The sequence below is a fragment of the Ranitomeya imitator genome, chromosome 3 (genome assembly GCF_032444005.1).
Source record: "Ranitomeya imitator isolate aRanImi1 chromosome 3, aRanImi1.pri, whole genome shotgun sequence".
Taxonomy (NCBI): domain Eukaryota; kingdom Metazoa; phylum Chordata; class Amphibia; order Anura; family Dendrobatidae; genus Ranitomeya; species Ranitomeya imitator.
In genome coordinates, this window is record NC_091284.1 from 651,272,975 (window position 1) to 651,294,465 (window position 21,491).

General features: G+C 42.0%; 1 protein-coding gene across 1 annotated transcript in view; it reads right to left on the reverse strand.

The window, feature by feature from the left end:
• VWA8 (von Willebrand factor A domain containing 8) overlaps positions 1–21,491 on the reverse strand; it is a 616,504-nt gene that overhangs the window by 181,818 nt on the left and 413,195 nt on the right. Inside the window, exons 29-33 of the mRNA XM_069758217.1 lie at positions 18,342–18,480; positions 17,265–17,467; positions 11,421–11,537; positions 11,237–11,301; positions 11,031–11,156 (exon numbers count right to left, since the gene is read on the reverse strand). Of these exons, the coding sequence (XP_069614318.1) occupies positions 11,031–11,156; positions 11,237–11,301; positions 11,421–11,537; positions 17,265–17,467; positions 18,342–18,480 (650 nt within the window). The remainder of the gene's footprint in view (positions 1–11,030; positions 11,157–11,236; positions 11,302–11,420; positions 11,538–17,264; positions 17,468–18,341; positions 18,481–21,491) is intronic.

Below are 21,491 nucleotides of genomic sequence, written 5' to 3' on the forward strand. Positions count from 1 at the left end.
CCCTTAATCTGGTAGACTGGGACAATATCCTCAGAAATGAGAATACAGATAATAAATGGGAAATGTTTAAGAACATCCTAAATAGGCAGTGTAAGCGGTTTATACCTTGTGGGAATAAAAGGACTAGAAATAGGAAAAACCCAATGTGGCTAAACAAAGAAGTAAGACAGGCAATTAACAGTAAAAAGAAAGCATTTGCACTATTAAAGCAGGATGGCACCATTGAAGCTCTAAAAAACTATAGGGAGAAAAATACTTTATCTAAAAAACTAATTAAAGCTGCCAAAAAGGAAACAGAGAAGCACATTGCTAAGGAGAGTAAAACTAATCCCAAACTGTTCTTCAACTATATCAATAGTAAAAGAATAAAAACTGAAAATGTAGGCCCCTTAAAAAATAGTGAGGAAAGAATGGTTGTAGATGACGAGGAAAAAGCTAACATATTAAACACCTTCTTCTCCACGGTATTCACGGTGGAAAATGAAATGCTAGGTGAAATCCCAAGAAACAATGAAAACCCTATATTAAGGGTCACCAATCTAACCCAAGAAGAGGTGCGAAACCGGCTAAATAAGATTAAAATAGATAAATCTCCGGGTCCGGATGGCATACACCCACGAGTACTAAGAGAACTAAGTAATGTAATAGATAAACCATTATTTCTTATTTTTAGAGACTCTATAGAGACAGGGTCTGTTCCGCAGGATTGGCGCATAGCAAATGTGGTGCCAATATTCAAAAAGGGCTCTAAAAGTGAACCTGGAAATTATAGGCCAGTAAGTCTAACCTCTATTGTTGGTAAAATATTTGAAGGGTTTCTGAGGGATGTTATTCTGGATTATCTCAATGAGAATAACTGTTTAACTCCATATCAGCATGGGTTTATGAGAAATCGCTCCTGTCAAACCAATCTAATCAGTTTTTATGAAGAGGTAAGCTATAGACTGGACCACGGTGAGTCATTGGACGTGGTATATCTCGATTTTTCCAAAGCGTTTGATACCGTGCCGCACAAGAGGTTGGTACACAAAATGAGAATGCTTGGTCTGGGGGAAAATGTGTGTAAATGGGTTAGTAACTGGCTTAGTGATAGAAAGCAGAGGGTGGTTATAAATGGTATAGTCTCTAACTGGGTCGCTGTGACCAGTGGGGTACCGCAGGGGTCAGTATTGGGACCTGTTCTCTTCAACATATTCATTAATGATCTGGTAGAAGGTTTACACAGTAAAATATCGATATTTGCAGATGATACAAAACTATGTAAAGCAGTTAATACAAGAGAAGATAGTATTCTGCTACAGATGGATCTGGATAAGTTGGAAACTTGGGCTGAAAGGTGGCAGATGAGGTTTAACAATGATAAATGTAAGGTTATACACATGGGAAGAGGGAATCAATATCACCATTACACACTGAACGGGAAACAACTGGGTAAATCTGACAGGGAGAAGGACTTGGGGATCCTAGTTAATGATAAACTTACCTGGAGCAGCCAGTGCCAGGCAGCAGCTGCCAAGGCAAACAGGATCATGGGTGTTGTGAATTCTGTGGCTGAGTTCACTTCTGTGGTCACAAGTGGTATTGCAGTCTCTGGGCTTCCTCCCTCAGGTGTTTTGGTGAGCTCGTTGGCTGCCTTGCTATTTAGCTCCACCTGAGTCTGTCTTCCTTGCTCCTTGTCAATGTTCCAGTGTTGGATCTGAGCTACTGCATCTTTCCTTGGGCCTGCTGCTCTGCTAGATAAGTGCTTCTAGTTTGTTTTCTGTTTTTTTCTGTCCAGCTTGCTATTGTCTTTTGCTGGAAGCTCTGAGAAGCAGAGGGGTGCACCGCCGTGCTGTTAGTTCGGCACGGTGGGTCTTTTTGCCCCTTTGCGTGGTTTTCGTTTTAGGGTTTTTGGTAGACTGCATAGTTCTCTTTGCTATCCTCGCTCTGTCTAGAATATCGGGCCTCACTTTGCTGAATCTATTTCATTCCTACGTTTGTCTTTTCATCTTGCTAACAGTCATTATATGTGGGGGGCTGCCTATTCCTTTGGGGTATTTCTCTGAGGTAAGTCAGGCTTGTATTTCTATCTTCAGGCTAGTCAGCTCCTCAGGCAGTGCCGAGTTGCATAGGTAGTTGTTAGGCGCAATCCACTGCTGCTTATAGTTGTGTGAGGATAGATCAGGTACTGCAGTCTACAGAGATTCCACGTCTCAGAGCTCGTCCTATTGTTTTTGGTTATTGCCAGATCTCTGTATGTGCGCTGATTACTGCACGCTGTGTTGCCTGATTGCCAGCCATAACAGTACAAGGAGCCCCACCAATGATTCCCAATAGAGGGAAAAAAGAAATCCTGACATCATTTTTTTTTCTTAGCTCTGTCTTCAGTCTTTTTTTTCCCCTAGACATTAGAGTGCTTCAGGACACAGCTGTGGACATGGATATTCAGGCTCTGTGCTCCTCAATGGATAATCTCGTTGTAAATGTACAAAAGATTCAAGATACTATTGATCAGAAATCGATGCTAGAACCAAGAATTCCGATTCCTGATTTGTTTTTTGGTGACAGAACTAAGTTCCTGAGCTTCAGAAATAATTGTAAGCTATTTTTGGCCTTGAAACCTCATTCTTCTGGTAATCCTATTCAACAGGTTTTGATTATTATTTCTTTTTTGCGCGGCGACCCACAGGACTGGGCGTTTTCTCTTGCACCAGGAGATTCTGCATTGAGTAATGTTGATGCATTTTTCCTGGCGCTCGGATTGCTTTACGATGAGCCTAATTCAGTGGATCAGGCTGAGAAAAATCTGCTGGCTTTATGCCAGGGTCAGGATGATGTAGAAGTATATTGTCAGAAATTTAGGAAATGGTCAGTACTCACTCTGTGGAATGAATCTGCACTAGCGGCTTTGTTCAGAAAGGGTCTCTCTGAAGCTCTTAAGGATGTAATGGTGGGATTTCCTATGCCTGCTGGTTTGAATGAGTCTATGTCCTTGGCCATTCAGATCGGTCGTCGCTTGCGCGAGCGTAAATCTGTGCACCATCTGGCGGTACTGCCTGAGAGTAAACCTGAGCCTATGCAGTGCGACAGGACTATGACTAAAGTAGAACGGCAAGAACACAGACGTCTGAACAGACTGTGTTTCTATTGTGGTGATTCTACTCATGCTATTTCTAATTGTCCTAAACGCACTAGGCGGTTCGATAGCTCTGCCATTATTGGTACTGTACAGTCCAAATTCCTTTTGTCCATTACCTTAATGTGCTCTTTGTCATCGTATTCTGTCATGGCGTTTGTGGATTCAGGCGCTGCCCTGAATCTGATGGATTTGGATTATGCTAAACGTTGTGGATTTTTCTTGGAGCCTTTGCGGTGTCCTATTCCGTTGAGAGGAATTGATGCTACACCTTTGGCCAAGAATAAGCCTCAGTACTGGGCCCAGCTGACCATGTGCATGGCTCCTGCACATCAGGAAGTTATTCGCTTTCTGGTACTGCATAATTTGCATGATGTGGTCGTGTTGGGGTTGCCATGGCTACAAACCCATAATCCAGTATTGGATTGGAACTCTATGTCGGTAACCAGCTGGGGTTGTCAGGGAGTACATGGTGATGTTCCATTTTTGTCTATTTCGTCATCCATTCCTTCTGACATCCCAGAGTTCTTGTCGGACTTTCAGGATGTATTTGAAGAGTCCAAGTCTGATGCCCTACCTCCGCATAGGAATTGTGATTGTGCTATCGATTTGATTCCTGGTAGTAAATTCCCTAAGGGTCGTTTATTTAATTTGTCCGTACCTGAACACACCGCTATGCGCAGTTATGTGAAGGAGTCCCTGGAGAAGGGACATATTCGCCCATCGTCGTCACCATTGGGAGCAGGGTTCTTTTTTGTAGCCAAGAAGGATGGTTCGCTAAGACCGTGTATTGATTACCGCCTTCTTAATAAGATCACTGTTAAGTTTCAGTATCCCTTGCCATTGATTTCTGACTTGTTTGCTCGGATTAAAGGGGCTAGTTGGTTTACTAAGATTGATCTTCGTGGTGCGTATAATCTGGTGAGAATCAGGCAGGGAGATGAATGGAAAACGGCATTTAATACGCCCGAGGGTCATTTTGAGTATCTGGTGATGCCGTTCGGACTTGCCAATGCTCCATCTGTTTTTCAGTCTTTTATGCATGACATTTTCCGTGAGTATCTGGATAAATTCTTGATTGTTTACTTGGATGACATTTTGATCTTCTCAGATGATTGGGAGTCTCATGTGAAGCAAGTCAGAATGGTTTTCCAGGTACTGCGTGCTAATTCCTTGTTCGTGAAGGGATCAAAGTGTCTCTTCGGTGTGCAGAAAGTTTCATTTTTGGGGTTCATCTTTTCCCCTTCTACTATCGAGATGGATCCGGTTAAGGTTCAGGCCATCCAGGATTGGACTCAGCCGACATCTCTAAAAAGTCTGCAGAAATTCCTGGGCTTTGCTAATTTTTATCGTCGCTTCATCTGTAATTTTTCTAGCATTGCCAGACCATTGACCGATTTGACCAAGAAGGGTGCTGATTTGGTTAATTGGTCTTCTGCTGCCGTGGAAGCTTTTCAGGAGTTGAAGCGTCGTTTTTGCTGTGCCCCTGTGTTGTGTCAACCTGATGTTTCTCTTCCGTTCCAGGTCGAGGTTGATGCTTCTGAGATTGGTGCAGGGGCGGTTTTGTCACAGAGAGGTTCTGGTTGCTCAGTGTTCAAACCATGTGCTTTCTTTTCCAGGAAATTTTCTGCTGCTGAGCGTAATTATGATGTGGGCAACCGAGAGTTGCTGGCCATGAAGTGGGCATTCGAGGAGTGGCGTCATTGGCTTGAGGGTGCTAAGCATCGCGTGGTGGTATTGACTGATCATAAGAACTTGACTTATCTCGAGTCTGCCAAGCGCTTGAATCCTAGACAGGCCCGTTGGTCGTTATTTTTTGCTCGTTTTGATTTTGTGATTTCATACCTTCCGGGCTCTAAAAATGTGAAGGCGGATGCTCTGTCTAGGAGTTTTGTGCCCGACTCTCCGGGGTTATCTGAGCCGGCGAGTATCCTCAAGGAAGGAGTCATTGTGTCTGCCATCTCCCCTGATTTGCGGAGAGTGTTGCAGAAATTTCAGGCTAATAAACCTGATCGTTGTCCGGCCGAGAAACTGTTCGTCCCTGATAGGTGGACTAGTAAAGTTATCTCTGAACTTCATTGTTCGGTGCTGGCCGGTCATCCAGGAATCTTTGGTACCAGGGAGTTGGTTGCTAGATCCTTCTGGTGGCCATCTCTGTCACGGGATGTGCGTGCTTTTGTGCAGTCCTGTGGAATTTGTGCTAGGGCTAAGCCCTGCTGTTCACGTGCCAGTGGGTTGCTTTTGCCCTTGCCGGTCCCGAAGAGGCCTTGGACACATATTTCGATGGATTTCATTTCTGACCTTCCCGTTTCTCAAAAAATGTCGGTCATTTGGGTGGTCTGTGATCGCTTTTCTAAAATGGTCCATCTGGTGCCCTTGGTTAAATTGCCTTCCTCCTCTGATTTGGTGCCTTTGTTCTTCCAGCATGTGGTTCGTTTACATGGCATTCCTGAGAATATTGTTTCTGACAGAGGTTCCCAGTTTGTCTCGAGGTTCTGGCGAGCCTTTTGTGGTAGGATGGGCATTGACCTATCTTTCTCCTCGGCCTTCCATCCTCAGACTAATGGCCAGACCGAACGAACCAATCAGACCTTGGAAACATATCTGAGATGTTTTGTTTCCGCTGACCAGGATGATTGGGTGTCATTTTTGCCGTTGGCTGAGTTCGCCCTTAATAATCGGGCCAGCTCGGCTACCTTGGTCTCTCCATTTTTCTGCAATTCTGGGTTCCATCCTCGTTTCTCTTCAGGACAGGTTGAGTCTTCGGACTGTCCTGGTGTGGATTCTGTGGTGGACAGGTTGCAGCAGATCTGGACTCAGGTAGTGGACAATTTGACCTTGTCCCAGGAGAAGGCTCAGCTTTTCGCTAATCGCAGACGCCGTGTGGGACCCCGACTTCGTGTTGGGGATTTGGTTTGGTTATCTTCTCGTCATATTCCTATGAAGGTTTCCTCTCCTAAATTTAAACCTCGTTTTATTGGTCCGTATAGGATTTCTGAGATTCTCAATCCGGTGTCTTTTCGTCTGACCCTCCCAGACTCCTTTTCCATACATAATGTATTCCATAGGTCGTTGTTGAGGAGATACGTGGCACCTATGGTTCCATCTGTGGAGCCTCCTGCCCCTGTTTTGGTGGAGGGGGAATTGGAGTATATTGTGGAGAAGATTTTGGATTCTCGTGTCTCTAGACGGAAACTCCAGTATCTGGTCAAATGGAAGGGTTATGCTCAGGAAGATAATTCCTGGGTTTTTGCCTCTGATGTCCATGCCCCAGATCTTGTTCGTGCCTTTCATGTGGCTCATCCTGGTCGGCCTGGGGGTTCTGGTGAGGGTTCGGTGACCCCTCCTCAAGGGGGGGGTACTGTTGTGAATTCTGTGGCTGAGTTCACTTCTGTGGTCACAAGTGGTATTGCAGTCTCTGGGCTTCCTCCCTCAGGTGTTTTGGTGAGCTCGTTGGCTGCCTTGCTATTTAGCTCCACCTGAGTCTGTCTTCCTTGCTCCTTGTCAATGTTCCAGTGTTGGATCTGAGCTACTGCATCTTTCCTTGGGCCTGCTGCTCTGCTAGATAAGTGCTTCTAGTTTGTTTTCTGTTTTTTTCTGTCCAGCTTGCTATTGTCTTTTGCTGGAAGCTCTGAGAAGCAGAGGGGTGCACCGCCGTGCTGTTAGTTCGGCACGGTGGGTCTTTTTGCCCCTTTGCGTGGTTTTCGTTTTAGGGTTTTTGGTAGACTGCATAGTTCTCTTTGCTATCCTCGCTCTGTCTAGAATATCGGGCCTCACTTTGCTGAATCTATTTCATTCCTACGTTTGTCTTTTCATCTTGCTAACAGTCATTATATGTGGGGGGCTGCCTATTCCTTTGGGGTATTTCTCTGAGGTAAGTCAGGCTTGTATTTCTATCTTCAGGCTAGTCAGCTCCTCAGGCAGTGCCGAGTTGCATAGGTAGTTGTTAGGCGCAATCCACTGCTGCTTATAGTTGTGTGAGGATAGATCAGGTACTGCAGTCTACAGAGATTCCACGTCTCAGAGCTCGTCCTATTGTTTTTGGTTATTGCCAGATCTCTGTATGTGCGCTGATTACTGCACGCTGTGTTGCCTGATTGCCAGCCATAACACATGGGGTGCATTAAAAGAGGTCTGGATACACATGATGAGAGCATTATACTGCCTCTGTACAAATCCCTAGTTAGACCGCACATGGAGTACTGTGTCCAGTTTTGGGCACCGGTGCTCAGGAAGGATATAATGGAACTAGAGAGAGTACAAAGGAGGGCAACAAAATTAATAAAGGGGATGGGAGAACTACAATACCCAGATAGATTAGCGAAATTAGGATTATTTAGTCTAGAAAAAAGACGACTGAGGGGCGATCTAATAACCATGTATAAGTATATAAGGGGACAATACAAATATCTCGCTGAGGATCTGTTTATACCAAGGAAGGTGACGGGCACAAGGGGGCATTCTTTGCATCTGGAGGAGAGAAGGTTTTTCCACCAACATAGAAGAGGATTCTTTACTGTTAGGGCAGTGAGAATCTGGAATTGCTTGCCTGAGGAGGTGGTGATGGCGAACTCAGTCGAGGGGTTCAAGAGAGGCCTGGATGTCTTCCTGGAGCAGAACAATATTGTATCATACAATTATTAGGTTCTGTAGAAGGACGTAGATCTGGGTATTTATTATGATGGAATATAGGCTGAACTGGATGGACAAATGTCTTTTTTCGGCCTTACTAACTATGTTACTATGTTACATTTTGCATCACTTCTTGTAAAGAACATGCCTACAATTGTGAATATTTGGTTTTCTTTTTATTGTGAAGCAAACAACAAATAGGACAAAATAACTGAAAACTTCAGTGTGCATAACCATTCACCCCCCTAAAGTCAGTACTTTGTAGAACCTCCTATTGATGCAATAACAGCTGCAAGTTGCTTTGGATAAGTCTGTATGAGATTTCCACATCTTGCCTGGGATTTATGCCCCTTCCCGAAGGCAAAACTGTTCCAGCTCCTTCAAGTTAGATGGTTTCCTCTGTCGAACAGCAATCTTCAAATCTGACTACAGATTCCCAATAGGATTACGGTCTGGGTTTTAACTAGGTCACTCCAAAACATTTACACATTTCCCCTTAAACCCATTGAGTGTTGCTTTAGCAGTATGTTTTGGGTCATTGTCTTGTTGTAAGTTCAAGTCTAACAATCCCTGACAAACAGGATTTGCTCAAGAATATCCTTGTATTTCGCACCATCCATCGTCCCCTCGAATGGAACCATTTTCCATCTCCCTTCTTCCAAAAACCATCTCCACGGCATGATGCTGCCACCACCATATTTAATTGTGGGAATGGTAAATAGCGTTTACCTTGATGGACAAAAAATAAAATTTTGGTCTCATCTGACCACAACACCACCATACATCTCCCATGTCTTTTGGCAAACTCAAATCGAGCCTTTAAAATTTTGTAAGTAAAGGCTCAGTCTTACTTAAAGGCAAACTCTATGGAGTGTATGATTTATTATGATCATATGAAAAATATTTAGAATTGAGAGTCCTCAGTGGTTGATCATATGGACAGCTGGTCCAGTCTCTGCTTGGGAACTCTGTATTTCCTTCAGAGTTACCTTTGGTCTATGTGCTGCCTCTCTCAAATGTCTTGCTTGACCAGGAAGAGGTTTTGGTGGGTGGCCCTCTCTTGGCAGGTTTGCTGTTATACCATGTTCTTTCCATTTGATGATAATGGGTTTGATGGTGCTCCGGGGAATCATCAGAGCCTGGGATATTATTTTTATTTATTTATTTATTTTTTTAATAACCCAACTCTGACTTGTACTTCTTAACAACTTTGTCCCTCACTTGTTGGGAGATCTCCTTGGTCTTCATGGTGTTTAGTTAGTGGTGCCTCTTGCATGGTGTTGCACCCTCTGTGGCCTTTCAGAAAAGTTGTGTATATACTGACAGCCCATGTGACCCTTAGATTGCACAAAGGTGGACTTCTTTTCACTAAGCATATGATTCATGTAAGTAATAGATTGCACCAGAAATTTTCAGGGGCTTCATTACAAAAGGGGTGAATTATTATTATTTATTATTATAGCGCCATTTAATTAATGTCTCTTTACATGTGAAAAGGGGTATACATAAAAAACAAGTACAATAATCTTAAACAATACAAGTCACCGACTGGTACAAGAAGAGAGGTGAATACGTATGCAAATGTCAATTTTTAGTTATTTGATCCCATAAATGTAACTTGTGTTAATATTTTTTCTCACCTCATCAGCTTAGATTATTTAGCCAAATAACTCATGAAAGAATAAAGTTATGTTAAAACCAAGCACATCATTGTATTTCTTGTGAAATTTTCAATAAGTTTGATGTGTCACATGATCCTCTTCCCATTGAAAAAAAATAAAGTTGGATCCAAAATAGTCGCTTCAAAATGGCTGCCATGGTCACCACCCATCTTGAAAAGCTTTCCTCCTCCCATATACTAATATGCCACAAACAGGAAGTTGATATCACCAACCATTCTCATTTTATTTAGGTGTATCCATATAAATGGCCCACCCAGTATCTATTTATATAATTACCTTGTAATGTTTTCATTTCCTGTTCTGTCCAGATGTCACCGTAGCCCAGAATTCCAAGCGGAGAAAGTTCACCGACAACCATATTGGGACACCCAATCTTTGTACAGGAGGAGTGCATGCACAGTTTTAATGTGACCGCCGCTGTCTGCACAAAGACGACGGCGGTCTGATTTACTGCGCTTGCGCGAATTACATGCAGGTGCAGTGAATCATTCGGGTGATCCCAGCAGCAGAGGCGCGACGTGTCTGCAGGCAGAGGAAGCCGGTCACATTAAAGGTGTTTTCCCACAAACGAAAGCTCATTTTAAAAACTGACTGTCTGATCATGTACGGAGCATACCACATATCCTGGGCAGGGGAGGAAGCAAAAGACAATACTGACATTACAGCAGGGGATCACAGTGGATTTATTTTGTGAGGTAAAATATTTCACTGACTGTTTTTAAAAAATATTTTACCTCATAAAATGTATCCTTTGGAATCTCCTGCTGTAATGTCAGGAGCTGTGGTATGTTCTGTACACGGTCAGACACAGACAATTTTTAAAATGAACTTTTGTTTGTGGGAAAACCCCTTTAAAAAGCAAATATCAACACAAACATGGCTCCTCATATAAAGTACGCCAATGTCAATGAAAGGAAAGCAGCAAAGGCACAATGTCGAAGACCACAAAGAGCAAATGAGACTCTTGAAGAGGAACAGCATCACTGGGACAAAAACAACGCATAAAAGCGTAGGCATCAAGCACATGAGTCCCCTGATGCAAAAGTCATTAGATCATCACAGGATGCCATTATTCAACAACAGCGCCACATGCCTGCCCCCATCGTGACATTACCGCCCTCCTGATGCGATAGCAATGGGCCTCCATCTAGTATATATACATATATATAAATATATATATATATATATATATATATATATATATATATGCACACACAGTATATATATATATATATATATATACACATATATATATGTGTATATATATATATATGTATATATATATATATATATATATACACACACACACACACACGTACACACACATTTATAAATACACACACACATATTTGTATATATGTGTATGTTTGGCATTATACATTATATAAATATGTTAGGTGTTAAGCTTGTGCAGTTGTGAATAGACCAGTGTGTAGAAGGTGTTGGCATTGTGTCATTTTCAGACCTGCTCCTGATAGATGCTAATGTGCAATGGTATTTTATTTGGAGAAAAGTATACGCTGCAAACATTAAAATTTACCAATTTTCACTTTTTCTGTAGAAAGTTTATTTGCTTGGTTTAGAAGACAGCAGACACTTACTTATCGGTCTCATTCTCAACTAGAAGCCACTTATCTTCTGCCACCAAGAACACAGACTTGAGATTGATTGGTAAGGAGATTGCATGTGTAGTGCCCTCCAGAACATCCAGGACATTAATACAGTTACTGTAAAACAACAAGAAATCTTCATTCTGCTGTGATTTATTGGCACAGAGACATTCGTGAGGCTAATATCGTAAGCCCACCTGTTTTCCTTAAAGAACACCAGCCAATTCTTGTGTGCAAACTCTCTACACATTCTGTAACCTTCCTAAAATAAATCACATATTTATGATTAACCAACAACTAGACTGGTGTTAAAACTGTGCGTAACACAAGCCATATTTCAGAAAGTGATGCTAACATTGTTAGATACATGGAAATGCTTACTTGTGCCTCTTTGCTACCCCACCAAGAAGATTTTTTTGGAGCTTCTGCGTCTTGCTGTGAAAGCACAATACGACGAAGCTCTCCACTTTTGGTGTCCAGCAAAAGAATAACATTACTCTGTAAAGAAACATAAAAACAAGGAATAATGAGAAATCGAAGGATCGGATATGTCTATTTTATTAGGCTTTGATAAAAAAAATAAAAAAAGTAAAACATTACATTATATTTTAACTTTCAAAGTTCAATATTCCTCTAAACATATTACTTTCAACAATTGTCTTAGACACAATCTCATATGTAATGGAGTTGTCTCATCAAAGAAATGCGGTCACTAGGACAATCAACTGGCCACCATGGGTTCCACTCCCAGCACCCTTGGGCAAACAGGTGGTCATGCCAGGGTATAAAAGTACAGTAATAGCAGTACAGCAGAGCTGATAGTGCTAAAAGAGGAGGAGAGCTGATAGAAGGGTTTGTAATGTGACACAGCTAAACACTGCACTTTCCCCACAAGGACCTTATCTTAAAAGTGTTATTCATAGCTGCTTTCTAACCATACAGGAGGTTACACCAGGAGATTATTACCTCTCACACATGGAGATACCAGCTCTAAGCTATGGTGGAGCGTGTTCTTTTTCTGCAGTGTTGTTGCCTGCTTTTGATTGGTCAGCATCATACAGGTAGAAGTAGGCGCCTCTCAGTGAAAACTCTAAAACACCCACATGGAATTAACTCATTAAGTGTCACTGAAGGACAGCTTGCTCATCTTCCCACCAAATCACACCTCACCACTTGTGTACTTGACCTGATTCCATCCCACCCCACCTCCTCCCCAACCTCACCACTACACTTATCCCATCCCTAAACCATCTCTTCAATCTATCACTAACATCTGGTACCTTCTCCTCTGCTTTCAAACATGCCACAATCACACCTATCCTCAAAAAGCCTTCCCTTGACCCGAGCGCTATGTCCAGCTTTCGCCCCATATCTTTGCTCCCATTTGCTTTCAAACTCCTTAAGCAGCTGGCCCACACTGAGCTTTCCTCTCACCTTGCATCTAACTCGCTCTTCGACAACCTGCAATCTGGCTTCCATCCCCACCATTCCACTGAGACTGCCCTGACCAAACTTACGAACGACTTACTTACAGCCAAAGCTAACAGACAATTCTCTATATTCCTCCTAGACCTGTCCGCTGCCTTTGAGACAGTTGACCATTGCCTCCTACTACAGACCCTCTCTTCCTTTGGTGTCAAAGACCTTGCCCTATCCTGGATCTCCTCATACCTTACCAATCGCGCATTTAGCGTTTCCTACTAATATACTGCCTCTTCATCTCGCCCCCTCTCTGTTGGTGTCCTTCAAGGCTCTGTCCTAGGACCCCTTCTCTTCTCTATCTATACCCTTGGCCTGGGACAACTCAAAGGCCTATGGCTTCCAGTACCTATATGTTGATGATACTCCGATCTACCTCTCTGGCCCAGATGTCAAATCTCTGCTCTCCAGAATCCCAGAGTGTCTGTCAGCCATATCCTCTTTCTTCTTCTCTTGCTTCCTCAAACTCAATGTGGACAAATCTGAACTACTTATCTTTTCTCCATCATGCACACCTTCCCTACCTGATCTATCTATCACAATACATTGATTCACACTTTCCCCTGTCCCAGTAATCCGCTGCCTCGGAGTAACCCTTGACTCTGCCCTGTCCTTCAAACAGCACTTTTAAGCTCTCGCCACCTCCTGTCGCCTCCAGCTCAAAAATATCTCCAGAATCCATCCTTTCCTCAACCCTCACTCTACCAAAATGCTTGTGCATGCCCTAATCATCTCCCGCCTCGACTACTGCAACATCCTCCTCTGTGGCCTACCTTCAAACACTCTCGTACCCCTCCAGTCCATCCTGAATTCTGCTGCCTGACTAATTAATCTCTCACCTTGCTACACTCCTACTTCCCCTCACTCCTGCAAATCCCTTCACTGGCTCCCAATTTACCAGCGTATCCGGTTTAAACTACTAACACTGACCTACAAAGCCATCCATAACCTTTCTCCTCCATATATTTACGAACTAATCTCTCAATATCTTTCCCCACGTAATCTCCGGTACTCCCAAGACCTCCTTCTCTCCTCCACACTTATTCGCTCCTCACCCAATCGCATCCAAGACTTCTCCCGAATATGCCCCATCATCTGAAATTTTGTGCCCCAACAGGTCCGGTTATCCACTACATTTGGATCCTTCAAAAGGAACCTGAAAACCCATCTCTTCAAAAAAGCTTACAACCTGTAATGACCACACGGCCACCTCAACACCATAGAAGCTACTGCAACCCCCGACCTACTGTCTCCTTCTCCATAATCCTGTTGAATGTAAGCCAAGGGCAGGGTCCTCTGCCATTGTTAGTTTTGTTTACTGTAAGTGATTTGTATTTTGATGTAACTCAGTCTAATGTACAGCACCATGGAATTAATGGTGCTATATAAAGTTAATAATAATAATAATAATTTTCATAGGTAATATTTCTGCAACGTGGAGGCAGACAAATAGCAAAAAAAAAATAGCATAAGTGCTATACACACACAGTGCGTCCAGTTCAACATGAAACAATTGGTGAAAGATCCTCTTTAGAGATGGGCAAACCCGAACAGTAAAGTTCGGCGTCCGTACCGAACACCTACCGTTCAGGCATGGACACCAAATGCGGACTTCACCAGTAAGTCCGTGTTACTGTTCAAGTTCGGCCCCCAAACACCGGGTGTTTGCCACGCTGTCATGTGCGCTGAAGACTGGACTAAGATACGCACTGGGAAACGTGACAGACATTTTAGGACACATTCCATGTACAGTGCAGTGGACCACTATGCGGAGAAAGTACTACAGAGTCTGACACCAGTAGTCACTATCTTACGGTTACATTTTACACTTTTTTCTACGAGTAGGAACTAGTGATGAGCGATTATACTCATTACTTGGGTTTTCCAGAGCACGCTCGGGTGGTCTCTGAGTATTTGTGAGTGCTCGGAGATTTAGTTTTTGTTGACTGCAGCTGCATGATTTACAGCTGCTAGACAGCTTGAATACATGTGAGAATTCCATAGCAACCAGGCAACCCCCACATGTACTCAGGCTGGCTAGCAGCCGTAAATCATGCAACTGCATCGACAAAAACTAAATCTCCGAGAACTTACAAATACTCGGAGACCACCCAAGCATGCTCGGGGGAACCCAAGCAACGAGTACACTCGCTCATCACTAGTAGGAACCTATTGCGTCAATTTCAATGCAGGATGAAAAAGCTGTTTCAGTATGTCTCAGTAAATGGAAATAACTGTATGATTTACAGGAAAATTCACAAGCCATAACAATAAAAATTATTTGTTTCAGTTTTCTCCACTTTAATAACATTCATTTTTTAATAGCAAATATCACTGTTTTAATATTACATAAAACAAAGACATGCATTAGAAAAGCTTTACAGTTACAAGAATCACAAAACAATCAAAACACGTTTTAAGCTAGACTATTACAGCACATCCATCCAAGCACAGGGTGCAGTCTAAGATACAACAAAGTAGAAAGCAAATAGTCAATGTTTCAGGTCATCAAACAGCATTCGGCAAAACATCTTTCTGATTTCACAATATCATTTATATATGTATGATTATTCAAAAAAAATAATTTAACATAGTATAATTTGCAAATTTTCCAGTGGCACACAAAGGTATAAAGGAAATTGGTCTGCAAATTTCTCCAAAAACTATAAGGTTTTGAATTTCGAAAGAATGTCATGCGAGATCAAATTATCAGAAGAAATGGAGAATCCAGCGCAACGAGGTAGTGAAAAAATCTTTTCTATATTCACTAGAAAATGTGCTCAATAGAGGATAAAACATCAGTGTAGACAGTGAATAAAATGCGATATCAACGCATTTCTGGTGACCAAGCACCCTTACATTTTCTAGTGAATAAAGAAAAGGTTTTTTCACTACCTCATTGAGCTGGATTCTCCATTTCTTCTGATTACTACACGCCCTGACACAGCGGTTCCGTGCTCCGAGTTCGTCAGGATGTCGACTATGGTGAGCTGGACTTTGTTCTATTTCGACATCAAATTGTCCCCTATCCACCAGATAGGCTAGATCTTACTGATTGGTCGGACTGCTAGCACTGCATCGATCAGCAAAATGTGGCACTTTTAACATTATAAAGGAGTGGCAGTGCACATGCTTGAACGCTGCTCCATTCATTCTCTATGGAGATGCAAAACGCTGCAATTGGCTTTTTCCAGCAGCTCAACAGATATTGAATGGAGCGCCGGCTGGCCATCCAACATTCCACTCTATTTTGAATGGGCGAGATCTGGGATTTACCCTATATGCTTAGATAATGGCTGATCGAATCCAGCAAGCAATAACGTTAGAGATGGCCAGGCCCTTGCACGGGCTTTCCATAATGACAAACAAGGAATCAGAATGTCTGAATGGAGCGATGGCTGACAAGTAGCACCACATGGCTCTAATGACATCCAGCTTGTGCAAAGCTCTCCCAGTAGGATAAGAGGTCATAGTGCAGAAGTCAGGCAAGATAATGTCCTCATTAAAGTGAAATGCCAAGACCACCTTAGCAAATAAACACAGAACTAGCCATAGCACCACCTTCACCAGGTGCAGGATGAGATAAGGGATGCAACAGGAAAGAAAGGTCATCTCCTATACATGCCTCAAGGAAGTAATAGCTATATGATAATCCACCTAACAGGATAGACAGAACGGCGAGATGTCTCTAAATGACTCAAAGGTGGGGATTCAGAACAAGATTGAGATCCCAGGTATCAAGGAGTGGCCAATATGGTAGCCGAGCATGCATCACTCTTAGATTATTGCTTTCTCTCAGAGGAAAAGTCTTGACCTGTGGCTTAGATGCCAGATCACTCTGAAATAGAGTAGTCAAGGAGGACATCTGACCATTGAGGAAGCTAAACACAAGCCATAACTCTAGAGCAGACTGAAAAAAGGAGAGAAGCTGTCACGCTGTGACGATCTTCGGTAAGGAAGGGGGGCCTCAAACTGTCCCTGGATCTGGAACCTTTACTACCCCCATCCCAGGGGAACTCATAAAGGAGGAGAGGCCCAAGTCTCCAAACCTTACTATGCTCCTATTAATATCATAAGCTGTCTTCTCGCCCTCCCGCAGGAGGCCAGGGACAAATATTGCAACTTACATACAAATACAGTCAACAAGGGTAGAGAGAAATAAAGGGAAGAATAGGAATGTACAAACCAAATGGGAATAGGATAATGGAGAAAGCATACACCAAAAAATATCTGGAGAATTCTGTCACCATTTCATTTCTACAGCACGAACAATTGCGTAAAAACAAAACTCAAAAAACAATGTGAAATTGCCAGATTTTTTCTTTTTTTGCAATTTTACCGCACTTGGATTCCCCCCCCCCCCTTTTTTCCAGTTCACTGAATGCTAAAATGAATGGGTTCATTGAAACTTCAACATAGACATCACACTACTACTTAACACGCTGTGCCTGTGTGATCAGGGTCACCGTACTTAACAAAAAAAAGTTATGGCTTTTAGAAGATGGGGGAGAGGCAGAAAATTGTGAAAGGCGTGATCCCCTGACTTTCTGCTCCTTCCACCCCATACAGCCTCATATCATTATTTCTAATCATCATTCTTATTTGGAACAAAGCATTTAGTAGAATAAAAATAGCTGTAATACGGCTACAATATTTATAGAAACAGAGAGGAAAGAATGGGTCAATACAAAAAGTAAAATGAGTGCTGGCATCTTCACAGATAAACAATCTCTAGTAAAGAGCTACCTGTTCTTCATGTAGAATAACCTGTCCAGTCAGCGGATGGCCCAGAGGCGCTACACTCACAAATGGTTGCCATACACTTCCCACGGTTCTAGGGAAGATGTCATACAAATCCACATAGAATCCTTTATCGCCATCAGCCTTCATAAAGTACAGGGAGGTTGGATTGCAGGTTGCCACGTATATTGTTCTGTCTGCATCATTATCTGGGAAGAAATATGTCCGAAATTAAATACACTGGTTAGCAGAATGGGTTAAATTCATGGTAGGCGAATTTAGTGTCTATGAAAAAATTTGTAAAGGGTCATATCTTCATTATAATGAAATTGATGGCCTATTATTAAGTTGTATACTGTTTTTTAAATTTTTAATAATGTTTGCGCCAAACTAAACCTGGTGGCTTCACATGTCATAGTTTTCTTTAAAGCGCCACTTCAGCTTTTTTTATTTTTTTTATTTCTGCACTGGAGTGGCATCACTTCCCTGCCCCTAGTAATATACTTCCTCAGAACCGCTCATATCCCATTCCACCATCTTGTGACGGCAACGTTTGACTGACCTGAAGTCAGATGTAATGGTCACAAGCTTTCAATGCAAGGCATCATTCAGACGTCCGATTTATTCACATATACGAGAAAAACTGACTGATTATTTGGAGCAGAGTTTGATCAGAGTGTGGTATAAGTGTCATCCGATTTTCTCATACATGGTACTCTCCCATTCTGATAGTCCATGAAAACTGGACCGCATTTGGATGTCAGCCGAGTGTGGTCCAATTTTGTCATGGACACACTGACTTGCATTGCCAATTTTAATTCAACCCTTGGATGAAAATTGGACATGTATCCAAAGTTTTCCGCGGATCACTCAGTCATAAGAAAAGATTGCCGGGAACCGAAGAAAACGGTGACAGATGAGTATGATACTGGGAGCGGGGAACTTACATTAGTGACACCATTCCAGAAATAAAAAATGCTGGTGATGATTGTTATTGTATGTTAGTGCTAATTTCATGCACAATCAGTATATCTTATTTGTTTCCTTGTAACTGTAATATCTGTACAAGATGATTGGACAAACCTGAGGAGACATGGACATCACAAACAATATTCACTTCATTTATAGGAATGCTCCAGTAAGCCATCTCTTCTGAAAAACTCAGTGATCGGGATTCATAACGCTCTAATGAAAAACCTTGCACATTTAAATACACTGGACCCTAAATGAGAAAAAGAATGACATTATAGATCATTATGGAGCAAGACATCTCAGAAGTCAAGGATTATCCAGCATAAGGGTTAAACCGCCCAAGCTTTATTTCCATACTCCATAAAAAGCACCCCACGGGGAGACACTGCGGCACACGACGCCCTATCTACGCGTATATATAGGACTGCATTGTGCTGCACAGGCTTCGCCTTAGAGTTGTTTACTAAGTATAAAATAACATTTCTAAGTTTTATCCCCTAATAATGATAATAATAATCATATAGTATAAGGAAACAGGGGGGACGCAATAGGTAGAACGTGTTGTCATGTATGGTCCAGCCATCATTAAAATAGGGCGTTTCAAATAAGCTGCATCTGGTCACCAGCCAGTATCTGTCTAGGTACAGTTACCAAGTGCTATCCGGTGCATGGAGAATGTGGAGACAGATGAATAGCAGTGACCAGGTCTGTATTGTATTCTGTAGCAACCAGTGCAATGACTGGCACAGGGTAGAGGCATCGGTGTTGCGGTTGGACAGAAATACAACCCTGGCTGCTACATTCAGGATAGATTGGAAAGGTGAAAGCTTGTTGAATAGAGGGAGTATTTGTGCATGGCATCTTTTTCAGACGTCCAAAAATATCCTTTTTTGAAGCAGAAGAGACTTCAGGAATCACACCTTTTATCTGAATTTTTCCAAACCTGAAGGGTCTTTTCTTTATTTTGTTCGGCAGCGCATTTGTGACATTTCTTTCCTATAGGTTTTTGTTTGTTTGTTTTTTTTTTTTACATTTCTTTTTAGTGTCTTTTTATGTTAATTTTCCGGACTTTTTTTTTAATTTTATTCCAATAAACAATTAACAGCATGCTAGAATTTTTTTCTGTATGTAGAAATCCAGGGTAAATATATATACAGTTAGGTCCATATATATTTGGACAGAGACAACATTTTTCTAATTTTGGTTATAGACATTACCACAATGACTTTTAAACAAAACAATTCAGATGCAGTTGAAGTTCAGACTTTCAGCTTTCATTTGAGGGTATCCACATTAAAATTGGATGAAGGGTTTAGGAGTTTCAGCTCCTTAACGTGTGCCACCCTGTTTTTAAAGGGACCAAAAGTAATTGGACAGATTCAATAATTTTAAATAAAATGTTCATTTTTAGTACTTGGTTGAAAACCCTTTGTTGGCAATGACTGCCTGAAGTCTTGAACTCATGGACATCACCAAACTCTGTTTCCTCCTTTATGATGCTCTGCCAGGCCTTCACTGCGGTGGTTTTCAGTTGCTGAATTGTTTTGTTTAAAATTCATTGCGTTAATGTCTATAACCAAAATTAGAAAAATGTTGTCTCTGTCCAAAAATATATGGACCTAACTGTATAAGCATGTGCCATGATTGCATATTTGTATTGGCCTGTATTGAATGAGTATTTTCATACAAATGTAACATAGTAACATAGTTAGTAAAAAGACATTTGTCCATCCAGTTCAGCCTATATTCCATCATAATAAATCCCCAGATCTACGTCCTTCTACAGAACCTAATAATTGTATGATACAATATTGTTCTGCTCCAGGAAGACATCCAGGCCTCTCTTGAACCCCTCGACTGAGTTCGCCATCACCACCTCCTCAGGCAAGCAATTCCAGATTCTCACTGCCCTAACAGTAAAGAATCCTCTTCTATGTTGGTGGAAAAACCTTCTCTCCTCCAGACGCAAAGAATGCCCCCTTGTGCCCGTCACCTTCCTTGGTATAAACAGATCCTCAGCGAGATATTTGTATTGTCCCCTTATATACTTATACATGGTTATTAGATCGCCCCTCAGTCGTCTTTTTTCTAGACTAAATAATCCTAATTTCGCTAATCTATCTGGGTATTGTAGTTCTCCCATCCCCTTTATTAATTTTGTTGCCCTCCTTTGTACTCTCTCTAGTTCCATTATATCCTTCCTGAGCACTGGTGCCCAAAACTGGACACAGTACTCCATGTGCGGTCTAACTAGGGATTTGTACAGAGGCAGTATAATGCTCTCATCATGTGTATCCAGACCTCTTTTAATGCACCCCATGATCCTGTTTGCCTTGGCAGCTGCTGCCTGGCACTGGCTGCTCCAGGTAAGTTTATCATTAACTAGGATCCCCAAGTCCTTCTCCCTGTCAGATTTACCCAGTGGTTTCCCGTTCAGTGTGTAATGGTGATATTGATTCCTTCTTCCCATGTGTATAACCTTACATTTATCATTGTTAAACCTCATCTGCCACCTTTCAGCCCAAGTTTCCAACTTATCCAGATCCATCTGTAGCAGAATACTATCTTCTCTTGTATTAACTGCTTTACATAGTTTTGTATCATCTGCAAATATCGATATTTTACTGTGTAAACCTTCTACCAGATCATTAATGAATATGTTGAAGAGAACAGGTCCCAATACCGACCCCTGCGGTACCCCACTGGTCACAGCGACCCAGTTAGAGACTATACCATTTATAACCACCCTCTGCTTTCTATCACTAAGCCAGTTACTAACCCATTTACACACATTTTCCACCAGACCAAGCATTCTCATTTTGTGTACCAACCTCTTGTGCGGCACGGTATCAAACGCTTTGGAAAAATCGAGATATACCACGTCCAATGACTCACCGTGGTCCAGCCTATAGCTTACCTCTTCATAAAAACTGATTAGATTGGTTTGACAGGAGCGACTTTTCATAAACCCATGCTGATATGGAGTTAAACAGTTATTCTCATTGAGATAATCCAGAATAACATCCCTCAGAAACCCTTCAAATATTTTACCAACAATAGAGGTTAGACTTACTGGCCTATAATTTCCAGGTTCACTTTTAGAGCCCTTTTTGAATATTGGCACCACATTTGCTATGCGCCAGTCCTGCGGAACAGACCCTGTCGCTATAGAGTCCCTAAAAATAAGAAATAATGGTTTATCTATTACATTACTTAGTTCTCTTAGTACTCGTGGGTGTATGCCATCCGGACCCGGAGATT